General features: G+C 39.6%; 1 protein-coding gene across 1 annotated transcript in view; it reads right to left on the reverse strand.

Annotated features, from left to right (window-relative positions):
* Nucleotides 1-20958, reverse strand: part of LOC138973421 (uncharacterized) — a 31220-nt gene continuing 10262 nt past the window's right edge. The window contains exons 6-13 of the mRNA XM_070346141.1: nucleotides 19694-19923; nucleotides 17009-17237; nucleotides 15049-15228; nucleotides 11944-12231; nucleotides 10955-11203; nucleotides 10415-10598; nucleotides 8456-8701; nucleotides 1-5848 (exon numbers count right to left, since the gene is read on the reverse strand). Coding sequence (XP_070202242.1) covers nucleotides 5064-5848; nucleotides 8456-8701; nucleotides 10415-10598; nucleotides 10955-11203; nucleotides 11944-12231; nucleotides 15049-15228; nucleotides 17009-17237; nucleotides 19694-19923 — 2391 coding nt within the window. The 3' untranslated portion in view covers nucleotides 1-5063. The remainder of the gene's footprint in view (nucleotides 5849-8455; nucleotides 8702-10414; nucleotides 10599-10954; nucleotides 11204-11943; nucleotides 12232-15048; nucleotides 15229-17008; nucleotides 17238-19693; nucleotides 19924-20958) is intronic.

Genomic DNA, 20958 nt, shown 5'->3' on the forward strand with positions numbered 1-20958 from the left:
TATGCATTAACAACTTGTAAACAGTTACAAATTGCATTTATATTCATTTATCACAAACGGCTGGATAAAAACAAAGCTTTGCTATCAGAAAGAGGCGTATATATAGAAAATGTCTGCAAGTTTGTCACTTCACAATTTAAATTACAATAATAGCATTCTCTAAATCTGTCGTGCAGTAAACATTCTCAATAATGCATGGAACATACTTGAACGCAGGCCCTGCAAAAAATAACAAAATAAACTCAAAATACTTTACAGTAAATGAAGGTGCGGGAATCTAAAATATGAGTGGCACATGTATTATCTTCTGATTTGTGATCTTTTTTCTCTCTTAAAAATAACACCCCCAAAACAATTTTCTTTTATTGTGAGCATACTTTAAGAGCAAACATAGCTATATTTTTTTGATTCAGGAAGAGATAAGGACTACAATACAATCATTTAAATCTGTTAGTGAAAATGTATGACAACTTTAATGAGCAAATAAATCAATTGATTTGTAAGCTTCCAAGCTGAAATGCTATCCCATGCTCCAGACTGAGTCTTAGATTACTTGACTTAAATTTCAATCAATTTGGTTAAAAAATGAGATCGTTTCAGTGATATCATCAAAGACATTTATTGAAAAACCAAGGTTTGGGGGTGACAGAGTGGAAGAATTTGTATGTAAAGTTTTGTGAAGATACAGTCCACTTAGTTTTCTCGCTCTCCTCACACACACACACACTCATAACCTACATGCAGGGATAACACACAAAAAATGTGAAAAACCTGAAAGGCCAGGGTCCACGGCGGTGCCCCCCAAAAACTGTCAGGCTTCTTTTTATTATCTTGTTGGGACAAAGAACAAAGTTTTAATTTGAGATACCGGATTTTCGGGTTTTAAAAGTGTTCAAAAACCGGATTTCCGGCGGGAACTGGAAAGGTGTTAGCCCTGTACACGGCTATCCTCGTCTAGATTCCTGGTCTATCTGCAAACATCAAGTCAAATCTTGACTAAATGTAAAAATAAAAAAAAAACCTCAGAGACCTTTCACCAAACCAACAAAAAACACTCATGAACCCACAAATGCATAATACAAATCTATCATATGAATGATAAAAATATCAGTACAAACTTGGCTAAAACTGAAGTCTCACATCATAAAAAAAAATAATAAAAGTAGCTACTAAGGTAATTTGGAACCTCCCTTTTAAGATCAGATTTTATCAGATTTTGTGAGGTCCTAACTGTTCCACTGTTCTTTAACAGAAGTATCAGGAGCTGTGAATGCGCCATAACTTGAAAAATCAAATAGATGTCTGTTAGGTTTTTTTTACATCACCATACAAGTATGTACAATATTCTTTCTTTCTTTATTTGGTGTTTAACGTCGTTTTCAACCACGAAGGTTATATCGCGACAGGGGAAGATGGGATAGAGCCACTTGTCAATTGTTTCTTGTTCACAAAAGCACTAATCAACAAGTCGCGTAAGGCGAAATTACTACATTTAGTCAAGCTGTGGAACTCACAGAATGAAACTGAACGTACTGCATTTTTTCACAATGACCGTAGTCCGCCGCTAGTGCAAAAGGCAGTGAAAGTGATGAGCCTGTTCAGCGCTGTAGCGGTTGCGCTGCGCTGCATAGCACGCTTTACTGTACCTCTCTTCGTTTTAACTTTCTGAGCGTGTTTTTAATCCAAACATATCATATCTATATGTTTTTGGAATCAGGAACCGACAAGGAATAAGATAAAATTGTTTTTAAAACGATTTCGGAAATTTAATTTTAATCATAATTTTTATATTTTTAATTTTCAGAGCTTGTTTTTAATCCGAATATAACATATCTATATGTTTTTGGAATCAAAACATGATAAAAAATTAAATAAAAGTAATTTTGGATCGTTTTATAAAAAAATAATTTTAATTACAATTTTCAGATTTTTAATGACCAAAGTCATTAATTAAATTGTAAGCCTCCATGCTGAAATGCAATACCGAAGTCCGGCCTTCGTCGAAGATTGCTTGGCCAAAATTTCAATCAATTTGATTGAAAAATGAAGGTGTGACAGTGCCGCCTCAACTTTTACAAAAAGCCGGATATGACGTCATAAAAGACATTTATCGAAAAAAAGAAAAAAACGTCTGGGGATATCATACCCAGGAACTCTCATGTAAAATTTCATAAAGATTGGTCCAGTAGTTTACTCTGAATCGCTCTACACACACACACACACACACACACACACGCACACACCACGACCCTCGTCTCGATTCCCCCTCTATGTTAAAACATTTTAGTCAAAACTTGACTAAATGTAAAAATTTGCTCCAGGGGCTTGCAACGTAGTACAATATATTACCTTACTGGGAGAATGCAAGTTTCCAGTACAAAGGACTTAACATTTCTTACATAATTCAGTTTTTCACCTTTTTATATGAACTATGTTTCATTATAATGTATTTATAATAACATACCAGCTTTGCAGTATGTGTATGTACTATCTAATCTTTTTAATGGAACAATTTAGATTTCAGTGATCCGGATTTTCTAAACATAAAAAGACTGTAGCAACACAATATACTAACAAGGGCATACCCTCCGAGAATAATAAAAGCCAGAAATGATTCCAGTTATTTCCCTTTAGTTGTCGGTGCAGCCACATGCTATGCAACTTAGCTGACCACTCCCTTTGTGCATTAATTTTGTGTAAGGCATAGTTTGTGAATTACACTTAGATTTAAAATTTGTTTCAACATTTCAACTTCTATGGTAGAAATTATTTTTGGATGATTTATGTTTATAAAAGTGATTTCTTTTGAACATGAAGTATCTTAAAATCTTGTACATGTATACAGTTTGAAAAATGATTCCAGAAAAAAAATGTCAAACAGGAAGAAGAGTGTCACTGCAAAATTATGATCTGATAAATAACTCTACAACAGGCATTAACAGTGTTGCTGAACATGTAATCACATTTCTATACAAATTTTATCGAAGAGATAAATAACAAATCTGCATAATTCAGAGATTACAACAATAATTTCACACAAATATATATCTTTCTTTATTCTTTATTTGGTGTTTAACGTCGTTTTCAACCACGAAGGTTATATCGTGACGGGGAAAGGGGGGAGATGGGATAGAGCCACTGGTCAATTGTTTCTTGTTCACAAAATATATATATGGACATAGGTCTGAAAACATACAAACAAAGCTCAACTACAGGGTGACCCAAAAAAAAGAGTACCCAAACAAAACGTCATAAATTGAACAAAAATAAAGCAATCTTCATAAAATTTATTTACACACACAAGTAGCCTCTGCATGATTTCAACAAAAAATGTTAGCGTTCTAGCTTGTTTTTCAGGAAAGTTATGCTCATTCTACAGAACATGCTCCAAATGGCCTCCCCCGGATTTAAATCCCCCAGATTTCTATCTTTGGGGGTTCCTGAAAGACAACGTCTACAGGAACAACCCACAGACAATCGCAGAACTCAAGTGAGCCATCACAACAACCATTCGCGGAATCTCGCAACAGGAGTGTGTGCGGGTGATTGATAACTTTGCGCGGCGAGTTCAAGTTTGCCTGAATCGGTGCGGAGGCCATTTGGAGCATGTTCTGTAGAATGAGCATAATTTTCCTGAAAGACAAGCTAGAACGCTTAAAGTTTCTGTGCAAATCATGCAGAGGCTACTTGTGTGTGTAAATAAATTTTATGAAGATTGCTTTATTTTTGTTCAATTTATGACGTTTTGTTTGGGTACTCTTTTTTTTGGGTGTATAACATAATGATACTACAATGTGTTTTGAAGAAACAAGTATTTGCATTTCAAACGGATTACAGAATACAAAATGTCACACTGCGATTGCATGTATGGTAACAGATAAAGTGTATACACTCAAAAAGTTAAATCTATTCACAAGCTGATTATTTACACAGAATGCTGCCTTTGCTTACATATCAAAACACACATGCTTGCACACGCATGCACACACACACACACACACACACATACACAAATCTGGTTTAAAAACACGCACCTCTTGTTAAAAACAAACAAACAAACAAGCATGTAATTTAAACAAAGATTCACCAACTAATCTCAATAGCATCTTCTCGTTGAACATGCATTGAAGGCCTGTCAGTTGAAATCATGCAAAATTAAGCCCACAGGCACATGACCTAAGGTTCATTGAAATGGAATCATGCATTTTCTACTACTGTACTTTCGAAACTATAATGCGCTTCGTTTTAGCTATGAGAGGTGGTTCCCTTGTCATATCTGACAGAGGAAACACTTCCTGCACCGGGGTCAGTGACCTAGTTTAACCTATAGGGCGGTCTGTTTGATGTCTTGAGAGGAAACTTGGCCAGGGTAGTACCTAGTAGCTAAAACATGCATTATCACAAGTTGTTTGACTAGTACTCAGGCGGTCTCTTTGATGTCTGAGATGAAACTTGGACTGGGATTTCTATTTTAACAACACATAGGGCGCTTCCGTTCAATAGCAGGGGTCAAGATTGAGGGAAAAAAGTTGCGCCTTATAAAATACGGTACAGTTAATGAAGACTCCAAATTAATCAATACTTTCTAGTAAAGAATCTAAATAAATAAATACATTCTAGTAAAGAATCTAAATAAATCCATGAAAATAAGTGATGTACAGTGGAACATTCTTTTTAAGACTTACCCAGGTTTTTCAAGACCTCAATTTTCAAGACCATCATTATTATTTTTCAGATTTTTTGTTTATACGCTCGTAACATCTGTTATTTTACCCCCATTTTACGACTCCGTACCTTTTACAGACCTGATTTTCTCAGATTTTTAGAGGGAGGTTCCACTGTATTCAGATGAATCCACAACAGTCGGTGAAACATCTAAATGAATGCATGAAAATAAGTGATGAATCAACAACAGTTTATGACGAATCCAGACGAAAGATGTGATCCAACAACCACACGTCATCCAGCTAACATCTTAGATACTGTCCCTCTGCATAGGCCAAAGTCTGTGACAAATCCAGATGCATCCACAAAAGCTTGTGAAAAATTGTGACATTACTATTTCAGTTCGTGTCTGTCTGCATAGGCTCTGCTGCCTTCTTCTTCTTCTTCTTTTCAGGATCCTTGCCAGGGTGAACGAGAATAAGCTGACAGACAGCCCTGGACCCAATGTAGAACATATCCTGTCGCGACTGCTTACTCATGGAATCGATGGCCGCCTGAATCTGTCTCTTGCTGTGAGTGTCGGTGTAGCGGAATGGTTCCTCTTTGACGGACGAAGTTTTGGATTTATTCTGTTCTGAAGCTTGGTCAGGGGTGGGTGGGGAGGCTTGGGGGCGTCCTGCCTGTTCTGCTAAGCCAGAGATGTCTTTCATTTCTACGTCTTCTTCCTGGGGAGCAGGATGTTGGCTTCCGTCTGAGGACCCAGCTTCCTTCATTTCTACATCAGCAACCCTAACTCTATCCCCTTCAACCCCTGCTTCTACTAAATGCTTCCCATCCCCGGTCATCACCAAATCTTCCCCAGCTTCCATGGCTGCCTTGATGTTAGGATCATGTTTGACGAACATTTCTGGCAGACTTTCTTCGTCATCTGAAAGATCTTCCTCTTCCTTCCCGTCTGCGGTCAAGATGATATCGTCTTTCCCCTCTGCCTGTCGCATCTCAACAAGATCCCTCACATTCACCGGCAGTTTATCTTCGTACAAAGGGTTTAACAGGAGACTTCTGGGAAGTGGCGGAGGCGGCTTGACCTCTGGGATGATGATGATGACGGCACGCTCCAAGCCGTGGACGGAAGTGAGGTCGACGATCAGGATGACATCATCAGGAGGAATAGGAGCATCACCTGAACAGCAGATATTCAAAATTATCAGCTGGGTTGCAGCAAGTAAACAAAGCAAACCGACCAAGTAAAATGTAAAGTAGAGGATCTTGATCTTGAAAACTAAAAAAAACACAACAGTAGTTTCCATCTTTATCTTGTTCATGTGTAAACACAGGAAGGGGTATAAAGCACAAGCAGCTCTGCACATAAGTTGAGCTGATGGGGTCTATGTTGACCAAAAGAGTGGGATTCCCTGTAGGTGGAGTTCCTGGAGGGGGATTCCCTGTATACACGGAATACCACAGGAATTAGTTCCTGTAGCGTGTCGCTGATATCGCTCAAAGTCACGTGATGCTTGGCGACATCGGTAGAATTTGATGTTTTTCAATCTTTTTTGATATTTCTTAGAAATTCGAGTATGGTTTGTAAGTTTTATTGAAAAACTCCACCTTGTGGGATTCCCTGTATACAGGGAATCCCCCTCCGGGAACTCCACCTACAGGGAATCCCACTCTTTTGGTCGACATAGACCCCATCAGCATAAGTTGACCCAGGAGATCGAAACATCTCCACCATTAACTCTTACCAGTTCGGGGGTTTTAGGGCATATTTTACAGTGCTGTTGGTGCCTACTTGCCGAGTGGCTATCTGGGGTCATATTCTAAATGAAATATAGAAAGTTATATATCAAATGAAAGGAAAATGAATAAGCTTTTCATATTTGCAAAGAGAATTGTGCTATCTTTAAAGGTAAAAATTTTATGGGGGTGACAACATGATTTTTGTTGAAATTTGTACGCCCATTTTTTGGAACACGTGACAAACACAAAGAAGAAATTTTTTTTGTGTTCAGTTTATTTTAGATATGCTGCTAACTAGTCTGTTTGGGCATTCATTTTACATAACATAGCAAAGTTTTATAGAGTTTTGCTGATAAACAAAAAAGTTATTGTCACCTGAATACCCCCACCCAAATTTCAAAGTTGGACGTTTCATGCCTAAGGCCCCACCCAAAAAAATATTCTGTTTACGGTATCCTGACTGACCCTATTTTTTCGCGCGACCCTAGACTTTTGTTTGGCATTTGGTAAAAATAAAAAAATAAAAATAAAAATATAAAAAAATTTGGAAAAAAAAATTTGAAAAAAAAAATTTGAAAAATTTTTTTAAAAAAAAAAAAAAAAAAAAAAAAAAAAAAAAAAGGGGCTTTGTTTTTGGGCAAAATAACTTAAAAATATGTTTTGGGGAAATAAAAAAAAATTAAAAAAAAAGTCCCGACCTACCGACCCTATTTTTTTTTGCCTATGTTACCGTTAACAGACTTTTTTTTTTTTTGTGTGCCTAATAATGCATTTCTATAACTAACTTATAACAAAAACCCAGCTTGTTTCAGTCATAAAGTGTGTCTTAAATATGAGTTTATCCACTGTCCGACCCATCCAATGTAAAAAAAACACAAAAAAAAAAAAATTATAATTAGATAATTGGTCAGTGGAAAACTACAGGGGGGGCATCGTAAGCTTGCTTACGATGGGCAAGGGAGCGAACTGGTAAGAGTTAACCCACTAGACACATCCGAAATGTATACTAGATGGAAGGCCAGCGTTCTGAACACTAGGCTATCTGTCTATCACTGTGTTTTGATTGTAAACAGTTTAGAAAATTATCATCAGAACAGGCAGAAGCAAACATAATGACTGACGATGGTTCAAAGACTCCAGATCACAAACTAGAAGTAGCATCACCTTTTTACTTTGACAGGAAACCTTTACAGTCATGTATCCCATTACAAACAAAACATATGTGACTTACTATAAGCGCATGAAAAACTTGAATCCCCTTTGGAGGCAAAGACACTCAAACAGCTAGAAGTGATTTTGGGCTAATTCAATTATTAGCCCTACAAAAATGTGTTTGCTAACCATATACAAGGAGACAACAGTAGTCAGACCCAGTCTATCACAAACAGCCCTTTACAATCGAGAAGTGCCCCATCAAACTGTTGCACAAATAAAACCTAGAACTACTAAGTGAAGCCCAAAGAGTAGCATCATGCTGCATTTTGGAATGTTCAGAGTAGCCATTAGTTTTTAAGAGTAGCATTGTCTTGAATTTGAATCGCACACCCGCATTATACGAGGTTTGCCTTGAACTTTCTTTTTTTTTCCTTTCGTTGTCTGTTTCACAAACGACATTGCGACATGTCGACAAGTGGGAGACAGTGTCTCGGTAACCCGCACCTCCAAGACCGTGTTCCAAGTCAATCAAGAATACGCTAACCAAGACTACAACGCGAAAAAAAGAAACGACATTCTCGATTGGATGTACGACAAAACCATCCCCTGACTGGATCAGATCTTTCCATCACGGACAAGCGCAGTTTTTACCGACAGCTGCTGATTGTCCTGTGATAAGTGGACATTTTGTATGCTGTTCATTTTGTGTTTGAGCGTAGCAGTTTTGGGCTTAGCGTAGCAGCGCAGCAATTGCTGCAAAATCGTACCATGCTACGCTGAAATCGTAGCAGTTAGCAGCTATGTATAAATAGCTCATGCTGAAGGCTGGCAGAAAACTCTGCTGTGAAATGGGGGACTACTGCGCCAACGTCACACAAAGATGATTACTTACCATCTTCCCTGGATGTGTTGACAGCAACCTTCAGTTTTTTCTTGGCCATCGCGTGAACAAAACCACCGATGGGAACAGAGAACTGGAAGGCACACTGGGTAGCGACGATCATGACGTCATTGTACTTGAGTGGGAGGTCACCAATGGGCAGAGTTCCTTTGGTCAGCTTCTTGCAGTCAGGGCAATTCTTTGGTGCTTTTTCATCATAGCAGATGGGCTTCTCAGAACACTCACATTCTTCTTGACCTGAATCATTCAATATAATCGAGAACACTGCAAAACTTGTTTTTCTTTATCTCAAGGAGAAAATCAGTATATGGCTAAAACAACAGTTTAGCAATTAGAATACCATACACTCTTGCAAACAGTTAACTCATTCGCGTTGTATCGGACTTCCTAATTCGACAGCTGTGCTTTGCGTTGCCGGCACCTCGGATGTTACGATCCGACGTATGTAAGGAATTTTTAACGATGTGAACGGCCCTGCTGACCAAGGGAAACAACCCCCGCAGTAAACTTCTGCCTGTCTACAGTGGTACCATTCACTGTAAACAATTCCTTCCCTTCAATTGTTGGGAATAATGTTGGATTTTTTTGACGGTGTGTGACCCACGTGTTTTGACTTTTCCAAGATGGCGGATTGTTCTGCTACAAGACGTATTAACTTGAAAAGAGTGCTAGAACTTGTTATTCAGGACGGTTCTGATCTTGACCTTAGTGATGATGATAGAAGAGATGATATTTTAGATTCTGGTGACGAGTTTGTACCAATGGACGATGATTTGGGTGATGATTCGGACAATGAAAGTGTTGATCATGACATTGTGTATAATGGACCCATGACGTAGAAATTGTTTCTGGTTTTTTTTTGCTTCAAAGAGGTACTTTGACTGGATGTGAAGACAACAAAAGGTATGTTCTTTCAAATGTTTCATATATTTTCTAAAAGAGCAAGTTTCATTTTTAACTTTGCAAAAATGCAAGGTAGGTAACTTATCTTGTGTTGTTGATTTTTATTTTATTTTTTTAAGATGGGTCAAAATCGTGCGCCGGGAGGGAACACGGGGGACAATTTAGACGCGCCCCGAATGAGTTAATCATTTTAATCATTTATGCCTTTGACCCCGTCCGGGGCATAGGCCGCCGTTGACGTTTCTGTAACGAGTACTTTTTTCCATGGATGAGTTGTTAGCCCTTCGCACAACCCCCAACCTGGCGGGCCAGGGGGTATACTTAGTCTGGCCCCATTCACCTCAGACCTGTCCGGCGTGGTTACACCTGCCAGGAGCACTATGAAGGCTCCGGCCGGCATAGCTCTTTGGATCATCAGGGCACGCAAGCTGCTACGCCACGGCAAGGCATATATACACCAGTAGCAGGAATGAGTTAAGCAACCCTGAATTTCAATGTACATTGTAATTTCAAAAATCATTCAAAATTCATTGGACAACTAGAATGTACGGGTTGTGAAGGAGTAAATACTCTTGCTTTTATTGAGGGAAACTTTCCCACGTGCTCCTAAGGTCCGTGTGTTGAGACACACCCCTTGCTTGTGAATCGAAAGTTTGCCTCCATAGAGACAAGAGTATTCACTCTTTTATAGCCCATACAAATGTAACCGAGTGCAAGAAGCACAACAATCACCTTTGGAGGCGAAGTCTAATCAAACAAGATTGAGAATTTTAGCGCTAATTTCTTGGCCCTATAAAAACTGTTAAGGGTACACAAAGGCAACCAAGAACTTAAAAGGAGATTGCAGCAGCCAGACCTCAACACACACAGAACTCTACAATGCACAGGTTTCAGCCACGTTGAAGAAACGTTGAGCCATAAATAGCCTGCGCTCCTCAACAGCCGACAACTCTGCAGAGCCTGGTGTGAAGGGTGACGGTAGTCTTCCTGTCACACAAATCCAACCGAGTTATTTCCCAACATCGTCTATTGATAGAAAGGCCTTACCGATGCGAAGTTCGTTCTTCAGGTAGTCAGCTAGCATGTCCCCACACTCAAAACAGAACCAGATGTCCTCCTTTGGCTTCTTGTGGTTGCCATGGGCAATGAGGAACACCGGCAGTCCGTCTGCTGCATACTGCTCACGCTTCTGACAAGCACCTTGTTTGGCTGGGTGTGAGAGAATAGCGTTCTGAATGACAAAAAGCATTGAAATATTTACAAGTTAAATCAGCATAAACAATAATAACCCTGGGAGGCAAAGGGGGTTAACCTCAGATATTGCTGTCATAATATAGGACACGTGTATTTACTCTTTGCTGAAGGCATTCTGTCTTCTACCTATCAACTTGTGAACATTTTCTTTGAAAGAAATAAAGAAACAATCAAATAAACAAAGAGAGAACAAAATATAAATACATGTCACTTGTCAGAAATAAAGACAAAACTGAACCATGTGGACAACACATACACAGAGTAAGAACTGCTGACTGTTGCAAAACTTGTAAAACTTGCAGATACAAAATTCTTTACTGCTTACAGCTTTACCTCTTGGAAGCAGCAAACATTTTCCTGATCCAGAGAAGGCTGAACCAGCATGAGAGCTCTCTGCACTGTTGGCGGGCATCGGAGGGGTAACGTCAGGTCCCAAAGCACCCCAAAGTTGTCTTCGTCAGTTTCCCCAGGTTTTGCTACATACGTAGGACGACCCACTCTTTCAACAGAAGCGGACCAAACGCTGAGGCCTTTGTCAAAGTCACCGGACCTGAACTGCTTTTCCTTGTGTGATTTTGCCACCTGAAAAAGGAGAGAATGTTGAAACCAACAAGATCCGTATGGCCTTACATCTGACAGTGCCCATGACTCATGCTTCAGATCCCAATCCATATGCTCAGCGGACCATCACCCCCCCCCCCCCCCCCACCCCACCCCCCAATCTCCACACCCCCTCCCCCCCCCCCAAGACTTCAGGGTTTTACAAATGGGGTTTTCTCAGTACTGACAGAAGGAATATGATCATGACTTCATCATCTACACGTGATTGACTTACACTTAACTTTCTCCTCATCAGAATAATGAATTATTCCATTGTTGTCAATTGGTGGAATGTCTGACTGTGGTAATCCTTTCTTGGTCATAACATTATTTAAAATACTAACTTCCACCAATCTTTATTACCAAAATGTATCTGCGAAATTATTTGATCATCCAATTCAGCATTATATTCTTCCGTTTCTTACACACACTTTTTGTACTAAATCATTTCTAATGCGTCTAAATAGCGCCGAACACCACACAAAATTTAAACGTTTCGCTATACTGTGCATAAATTGTTTTTTCTTTATCAACTTTTTAATTTCCTTGGTTATCCATGGGGCATCTCGTTCATTTATCCGAACAGTTTTTAGGGGAATACAGTGCTTGGCAGTAGTCATGAGTATGTCTAAGTTATTCACCCTATTGTGACTCTTTCAATTGGATGTACTATTCGTTAAGTAATACAGATGCCTGAAACACCTGGCGTGATCATTGCATACCTGTTCGAAGAATTTATCAAGTCCTTTGCCGTTCATGCCACTTTCATCCAGCGCCATGCACACTTTGCGATCATGCGGGGCGGCCACTGGGGGCAAGGTCGGAGGTCGTGGATAGCCAACGTAAGGGTGTGACACAGTGGTTTTTGCTCGCAGTCTGAATTTCAACATTCGTCGCTCGAAGTAGCCTGCATCCAAAGTCTTCTCTGGCCTGATCAGCATGAACAGACGCAGACGCTGCAAGACTTCCTCATGGTCAGTGGGATGGTACTGTCTTACCATACGCTTGACCTGAAAAATTGAAAAAAATACATGTTAAAAGTCACAGTCAGCCTCCCGTAAACCATCACAGACACTGTCAGGCTTTTACACACAGTACAAACACCCTTTCGTTTAAACACTCACCGCTTGAGAACATCCTAGGTGCCCTCCGAAAAAAGCGAGCAATTTTCAAAGAATATATTTTTGCGTGGCCAGCCGTTGTCTGATCAGACAATCGGATGACGCGGTTTAGCGCTAGACCCAACTTTTAAAATCTAAATAATAAATTAACAGCTTGTTACACAAACATTCTTAAATCATAACAGAATTCTTTTTTTTATCAAGACAAGATCAGTACAACTCAAAGTTTTGAAAGTTTAAAAAAAGATAGCCCGGAGGTGTGTCCCGCAAAACGTAGTTCTCGTAGCAGACAAATGTTCTGCATGTCGCCAGTTTCTTTGAACGGTCAACCGCCACCACTCAGTTCGTGTGGCTCGCAGCCGTTTGTTGCGTTTTAGATTCAGAGGTACATAATAACGTGCTATTGCAGATACAGCGAGTCGCATTGAAATCACAAATTGACCACTAAATTGTGAAAAAAAGGAAAGTGGATCACACGGGTTCACGATGGCTCAGGGGTTAGATAAACCGCGAAAACAGGTGTGTGGTTTATGCAAGCTAATTAAATAGCCATTCAAACAAACTGTGTCATTCAATGCTATTAATTGCTATTGCAAATGTGTTCGATAAAGTTTAGAACGGCTTTTTTTATGCGAACTTGGTCAACCTTGCTTGTTAGAAGCTGACATCCCATCGAGATGCTTCTTTTGTGTTGCATGGTTTGTATGTCTTGTCATAAAAGGAAAAGGCGATATTTTACATTTTTAAGTTATTTTGCATAATATATTCCTTGTCTTTAATCCTTTCAATCTTAACAGTTGGTTTCAAGACTCTTGTCATTGTGAAATTCAGCAACATGTAACCATCTATAAGTTGTGAGAAAGCTTCTTGAATTGACTCAGACTCAGCAATTGTTGCCAGGATTTGCGGAAAACAAGCAAAATAGCAATCTGCTGAGAACGGTAACGTAGGATTCCCTGCGCAACGTTACTGACATCAATGTAAAGTGGTGAGTGTGTGTCAGAGACAGAGATAGTGTGTGTGTGTGTGTGTGTGTGTGTGTGTGTGTGTGTGTGTGTGTGTGTGTGTGTGTGTGTGTGTGTGTGTGTGTGTGTGTGTGTGTGTGTGTGTGTGTGTGTGTGTGTGTGAATTTAGATCAAAAGTGCGCGTTTCCAAGAGTAAAAAAATCTCTGGTCATTCACAATGGCTTGCGTTTTGTTCATTGTCAGTGTGTGCGTGCAGCAGTGAGTTGCTATACGTGTACGTTTGTGTGTGTTTGTGGATAAAATATTACCACATAAGTTTGGGACGAAAAAAGAAGCATGCGTCTTGAGAAAAAGAAAAGAAATCGTCATCGACCAGCACAATGGCTTGGTGGTAAGACGCCGGCCTCCAAAGCGGAAGGTCGCGAGTTCAAATCGGCCGGCCGCGCCTGGTGGGATAAGGGTGGAGATTTTTCAGATCTCCCTGGTCAACTTACGTGCAGACTTGCTTGTGCCTTAACACCCTTCGCGTGTACACTCGAACGCACAAGACCAAGTACGCACGGAAGAGATCGTGTAATCCATGTAAAAGTTCGGTTGGTTACATAAACACAAAATACCAAGCATGCATCACCCGAAAGCGGCGTATGGCTGCCTAAATGGCAGGGTAGTAACGCTCGTACATGTAACAATCCACTCGTGCAAAAACACGAGTGTACATGGGAGTTTCAGCCCACAAACGCAGTCTCGAAGAAGAAGTCATCTGATGATAAAAAAAACCATCTTCTCACAGGTAATATCTTGAGAACATTGTTGCCAACAGAAGCGTCACATCTGAACACTTGTGAAACACATACACATTAACATACACACAGTAACACATACACATGCCAGGCGTGCGCGCACACACACACACACACACACACACACACACACACACACACACACACACACTGTGTCACACACTCACATAGGCTCATAGTGATCGATAGACAAGGTAAATAGCCCGGAGGAACACAGTTGCTTCCCTTAAAAGTGACTTCAGACAACAAGAACAACATTTTGTATGTTCTGATTTAGTGTGAACTATTCTTTTGCAATTATATGCATGGCACGAGAAAAGGAAAATAAGAAATACTCAGTATTAACGATATAAAACCTATATTTTTCAGATTTTCCAAAGAAATCCAAATACCACTTGTGTTGTGTGTGTCCAATTCTGACCAGGGCCACCCAAGGAAACCTCCCCCTCAGCCTATTTTTTTCTTATTTAAATGAAGTAAAAAATAAAATTATAATAATATAAAAAAAATAATAAAGAAATACATTTGAAAATAAAGAAAAAATAATGGCTCAGATTGCACCAGATTGCCCCATTTTCCTTGTTTTTATCAAAATGTTCAGGGGGAGCTGGCCTTTGTCTTCTAAATGACGGTTTCGGAAAATAGTTAGGTAATTAATGTTGGCTCAGGTTGCACCAGATCGGTCAATTGCCCTTGTTTTGATCCAAATTTGACTTCTTTTATTAACTTTTGGAAGTTGTATTAGGGCAAGTGTCTTGGCTCAGATTGCACCAGATTGCTCAAGTTTCCTTGTTTTTATGAACATTTTCCGAACCCCCTTAGTAGCCTCGGGTGATTCGCGCCCTCAACTTAACGCTTCACGTCGTCGATCTGTCCCTAAAAGACATTTGGAAACCCCCCCTTAAAAATGATGTGATACGCCCTTGCTGACTCAAGTATACCTGCTCCAACAGGACGTGCGTCACTGATCGGCTGGGTGGAGAAAGGGAGAGAAGCCAGACGATGTGTCCGTCGTCTAGCCACGTCAGAATTCTCAGCAACAGCACCAGCGTCTTGCCTGTACCCGGAGGGCCCTCGAGGTGCACAAACTCCTCATTTCTCTGGAGTATTTCAATCTGCTCCTGTTTTAATATACAATTAATCCAGTAGGTAATATCTTTCTGAAGACATGCTAGCATCAGAATAAAAAAAGGCACCCGTTTAATGAACCAAAAGATGGTTCTACCAAAAAAATAGATGCTTTCACCAAAAGAAAAGATGGCTTGAGTGACAAAGAATTAAAGTACCAAAAAAAAAATTTATCCACCAAAAGAATTGCTGTCTGAACAAAAAATAAAATAAACTGGCAAAAGCAAATATACTCAGGCAAAAGAAAATATAATCAGGCAAAAGATTGACTACTTCAGGCAAAAGAAAATATAGTTTCAACAAAAGAAATGGATAGTCATTCTCCAACACAGTGAAACACAGTGTGAGTGGTGGTCATTGTTTTGATTCACTGATTTCGCTTAAGCAGAGGTGATTTCTGATCACAAATTCAGCTGAATCAAGCAAGGACACAGATTATGTCAGTTGAAAATGGAATTTGAAGGCACACCGAGATTGCTGAAGCACTGACCACATCGCACACTGAAAATGTGGACAACAGCGTTTCAGTGGGCAACGTCACCAGCTTAGTCGCTGAAGACTGGGAACACGATCTTCGTGGGATCTTCAACCCTGGAAAAGGAGCTCAAGACTGCCATTCGAGAGACTGAAGAAAAGGTTGAATCATCGTCCTGGGCTGACTTCGAGGAGTATGCCACATGTCGGAGGTCGGTGTGGAAGATTACGATCGACGAAAACAATCAGTTTTTCTGCAACTGTCCGGAGTTCCTCAAGTGCTACGTGTGTCATCATTCCATGGGTATGGAGATTCGTCTGGAGGTGACCAACCCCCCTGCCCAGGCCAAGACCATCCCGGGCCAATCGGCCAGAAGCGAAAGCGCGGGCGCCAAAAGCTGTCGAGACCAGCGCTTATCAGGCAGTGAACACACTGATCTTGACTGCTCTGTACACTGATTTCATCATTATGATTATGATATGGAGTGACACTATTTTGTCTCTGAAAGTACACTAAACTTTATATTTGTTGCTGACAGTAGCTATTTTGTTGTTGAAATAATTAGTTTTTTTGGTTGAGAATTCTTTTGCAAGTCTCATTTCTTGTTTTGGTAGAATCAATCGGTTTTTTGCTAGAAGCATCTATTTTGTGGGTGGAAACATCCGATTTTTTTGTTGGAATATCTTTTGCTAACTAAGCAATTCTTTTGGTGAAAGCATCTATTCTTTTGGTGATTTAATTTATTGCCATAAGAAAATAAAAACAGTCTTCAAGATCATGACAATTTGGACTTCCCGATGCCAAAAAGCGTGTGAAAGTAGTTGAGTTGACAACACCTAATTTGTTAATAAATCAAAGACTTTCCTTGCTTTATCTATTCCCCACTGCTTCTTATCATCATATCTTCCTAGCTAACAGACCTACACTAATCAACTAAAATCTTACATCAGAGACGTGGTACATGATCAGTACTCCTTGGCAACTAGCCCATTGTATACATATAGAGAGAATTTGATCTTTCTTGTTCAAAAACATTTTTTATGTCAGTTCTTGAATAGCTTCCACAGGAAATATTCATTTCAATTGAATGCATAAAAGTACAACAAAAATAAATACTGGTACACCCTTTTAAGACCTCGAAAAACCTCGGACAATCATGTTTTAAAAAGGAGGGAATCTTAAGATGGGAATACATTTACAGAGGCAGTCTGAAGAGAAAATGTAAGAAAATAGAGTCTAAAAAGGGAGGGAGTCTTAATTTGGTAGGTCTTAAAATATCAAATCAGAAGAATTCTTACCTCTAACAAAACCAGCTCAGAGAAGCGCCTGGCCATGATTCTTGCAGCTCCTGCCATTGTTTTGGCCACCTCTGGAACCAACCGCACCTTCATTTTGGGCACCGCTTTCTTTGCCTTGCCATTTTTGCCGTTATTATTCTGGTTTGGCGGAATTGTCGTAACTTCCAGTTTCACTCTGGGGTAGGTCTTCTCTGTGTAGATCTTTACGGTTGTCAGAGGGCCACAGAATCTACAAGAAGTACAACATTACAACAAGGAAAGAAACAAGTCGCGTAAGGCGAAATTACTACATTATTTTAGTCAAGCTGTGGAACTCACAGAATGAAACTGAACGCACTGCATTTTTTCACAATGACCGTAGTCCGCCGCTCATGCAAAAGGCAGTGAAATTAACGAGCCTGTTTAGCGCGGTAGTCGTTGCGCTGTGCTGCACAGCACGCTTTTCTGTACCTCTCTTCGTTTTAACTTTCTGAGCGTGTTTTTAAGCCAAACATATCATATCTATATGTTTTTGGAATCAGGAGCCGACAAGGAAAAAGATGAAATTGTTTTTAAATCGATTTCGGACATTTTATTTTAATCATAATTTTTATATTTTTATATTTCAGAGCTTGTTTTTAATCCGAATATAACATATTTATACGTTTTTGGCATCAGAAAATGATGAAGAATAAGATGAACGTAATTTTGGATCATTTTATAACAACATTTTTAATTACAATTTTCATATTGTTAATGACCAAAGTCATCAATTAATTTTTAAGCCTCCAAGCTGAAATGCAATACCGAAGTCCGGCCTTTGTCGAAGATTGCTTGGCCAAAATTTCAATCAATGTTATTGTAAAATGAGGGTGTGACAGTGCCGCCTGAACTTTTACAAAAAGCCGGATATGACGTCATCAAAGACATTTATCGAAAAAAAAAAAAATGTCGGGGGATATCATACCCAGGAACTCTCATGTAAAATTTCATAAAGATCGGTCCAGTAGTTTAGTCTGAATCGCTCTACACACACACACACACACACATGGTCCCCACTGGTTTTTAGAAACAAAATTCCATGACTTTTCCATGACTTTCCATGAGCCTCAATAACATTTTCCATGACTAGATCCACAGGTCGCCATTTCCGAACACGCAAACTTTTTACGTCTTGTCACTGCCAGTTTTGACACTGGCTTGCTTTGCACTGAATTTGAGTCAGTTTCTACGCAGTGTCTCTTCGACAAGCAAGTCAAGCATTTGCTACGCAGTCAGATTATCGGTAATGTTTGCAGGTCCTGTCATTTCAAAGGTTAATTTTTTTTCTTTCTTATTTTTGTTAAATTCCATGACTTTCCATGACTTGAATTGGAATTCCATGACTTTCCAGGCCTGGAAAATTAAAAATCAAATTCCATGACTTTCCAGGTTTTCCATGACCTGTGGGAACCCTGCACACACACACAGAGACACAGACACAAACACAGACACACAGGCACACATACACCACAACCCTTGTCTCAATTCCCCCTCTATGTTAAAACATTTAGTAAAAACTTGACTAAATGTAAAAAGGACAACATCGCTATACAGTTTCTGAGCTATTACCTGAATGAACACACATGAGAACAAATAAATAGGCATGGAGTAAATTAAGTATATCGCAGCCGCCACACACACTCACGCTCTTTACCCCCCCTCCACCCCCCCACCATCTTGACACATTTATCGTACCATTTTAGAAATACAGATACAAAATTTACCATGTTCAGAAGCATAAAATCATGACAGACATCTAAAACAGGGGTGAAAACACACACAAATGTGCACATAAAAAACACAACTAACAAGAAGGGCAAAGCCCATACGACTCACATGCTTGACCTTGACCTTTACATAGCAATGACATCATACACTAAGAACTGCTTTACACATTTTTCCTACCAAAATACATGTGACCTTGACCCAAGGTCATCCAAGGTCATGCAACACAAAGCTGTTAATTCAAGACATAGGAAGTACAATGGTGCTTATTGGCTCTTTCTACCATGAGATATGGTCACTTTTAGTGGTTCACTACCTTATTTTGGTCACATTTCATAAGGGTCAAAGTGACCTTGACCTTGATCATATGTGACCAAATGTGTCTCATGATGAAAGCATAACATGTGCCCCACATAATTTTTAAGTTTGAAACAGTTATCTTCCATAGTTCAGGGTCAAGGTCACTTCAAAATATGTATACAATCCAACTTTGAAGAGCTCCTGTGACCTTGACCTTGAAGCAAGGTAAACCAAACTGTTATCAAAAGATGGGGCTTACTTTGCCCTATATATCATATATAGGTGAGGTATTCAATCTCAAAAACTTCAGAGAAAATGGGAAAAATGTGAAAAATAGCTGTTTTTTAGACAACATTTATGGCCCCTGCGACCTTGACCTTGAAGCAAGGTCCAGATGCTATGTATGTTTTTTGGGGCCTTGTCATCATACACCATCTTGCCAAATTTGGTACTGATAGACTGAATAGTGTCCAAGAAATATCCAACGTTAAAGTTTTCCGGACGGACGGACGGACGGACGACTCGGGTGAGTACATAGACTCACTTTTGCTTCGCATGTGAGTCAAAAAACTGTTACATGTATTTATAAACGCAATCTCACAATTTTAGGGGCAGAGTGAATGGCTCTTAGAGTCTTACCGGGCAACGATTTTTTCATACAGTTCATCAGACATTTTTTCTGATGGTCCCTCAATGTTCCTCAAAGCCGCCAACACCCTGTCTACTTTCTGGTAAAGATCCTTATCCATTTCGTCTTCGGCTGTCACATTTCTTTTCGGCAGATCGTCTAAACACAATGTGATTTTGCTGATCAGATCTGATCGAGTTTTTTCTGAGATGCCCAACGCTTCCATTAGGTCCATTAGGTCCTGAAATGTCACCAGCACCAACTTATTAGTCTCGCATGAAATGTCATAAGTGTTTGTACTGTAGTGTGGAGAGAGAGAAAAAGAGAGAGAGAGAGAGAGAGAGAGAGAGAGAGAGAGAGAGAAAGAGAGAGAGAGAGAGACTCAGAGAGAGAAAGAAAGAGAGAGAGAGAGAAAGAGAGAGAAAGAGAGAGAGAGAAAGAGAAAAAAGAGAGAGAGACAATCAATCAATCAATCAATCAATATGAAGCTTATATAGCGCGTATTCCGTGGGTACAGTTCTAAGCGCTTGTCGAAGAGTTGTCAACACAGGACTAACAAAGAAACTAACATCTTCAGACGGACACGAACCCTATCACACACTAGCAAACCCTGGTAAACATACAACAAACAACTGTTTAACAACAATGTACACATCAATAGCTAGGTCCAAACAAAATAATATTAAGCACAAAGAAAACACCTCTCACAGAGCACAGCACAAGAATGTCTTTTGGGGCACAACACATCACGTCGAACATGAAAGTCGCAGCCAGCTACGGGAAGAACTGAGTCTTCAACCTACTCTTGAACGCGTCAAGAGAGGGGCTCTGGCTCTGGCGAAGACAGAGACATTGAGAGGTGTAGGGAGGTTCGACAGAGACTGACAGAGTGAGACTGAGAGAATGAGAGAGACAGAGAGAAAGAAAAAGAGACAGAGAAAAAGAGAGAGAGAGGGAGGGAGGGACATAGTGAGAGAATGAGAGAAACACAGAGACAGAGCAAGAAAAAGAGTGAGAAAAAAATGAGTGTGTACATGTGTGAGTCATTCTCCAAATATTTCATCATTGTGACACAATTTTGTTCATTATGCAGTCATAATAAAGTTATTGAATGTTGTGCTTAGTGGTGGTTGATAAGCATCTATAAGGAGGGTTTTTAATTTTCTTATTTGATTTTTTTTCAATATTTTATTGAAATACATGTATTTTGTTTTCAACATATTTGTTTAAATATTTTTTTCCAGTTTTTTTTAATCATTTAAAAGTTTTATTTTTT

Source organism: Littorina saxatilis, linkage group LG8 (genome assembly GCF_037325665.1).
Source record: "Littorina saxatilis isolate snail1 linkage group LG8, US_GU_Lsax_2.0, whole genome shotgun sequence".
Taxonomy (NCBI): Eukaryota; Metazoa; Mollusca; class Gastropoda; order Littorinimorpha; family Littorinidae; genus Littorina; species Littorina saxatilis.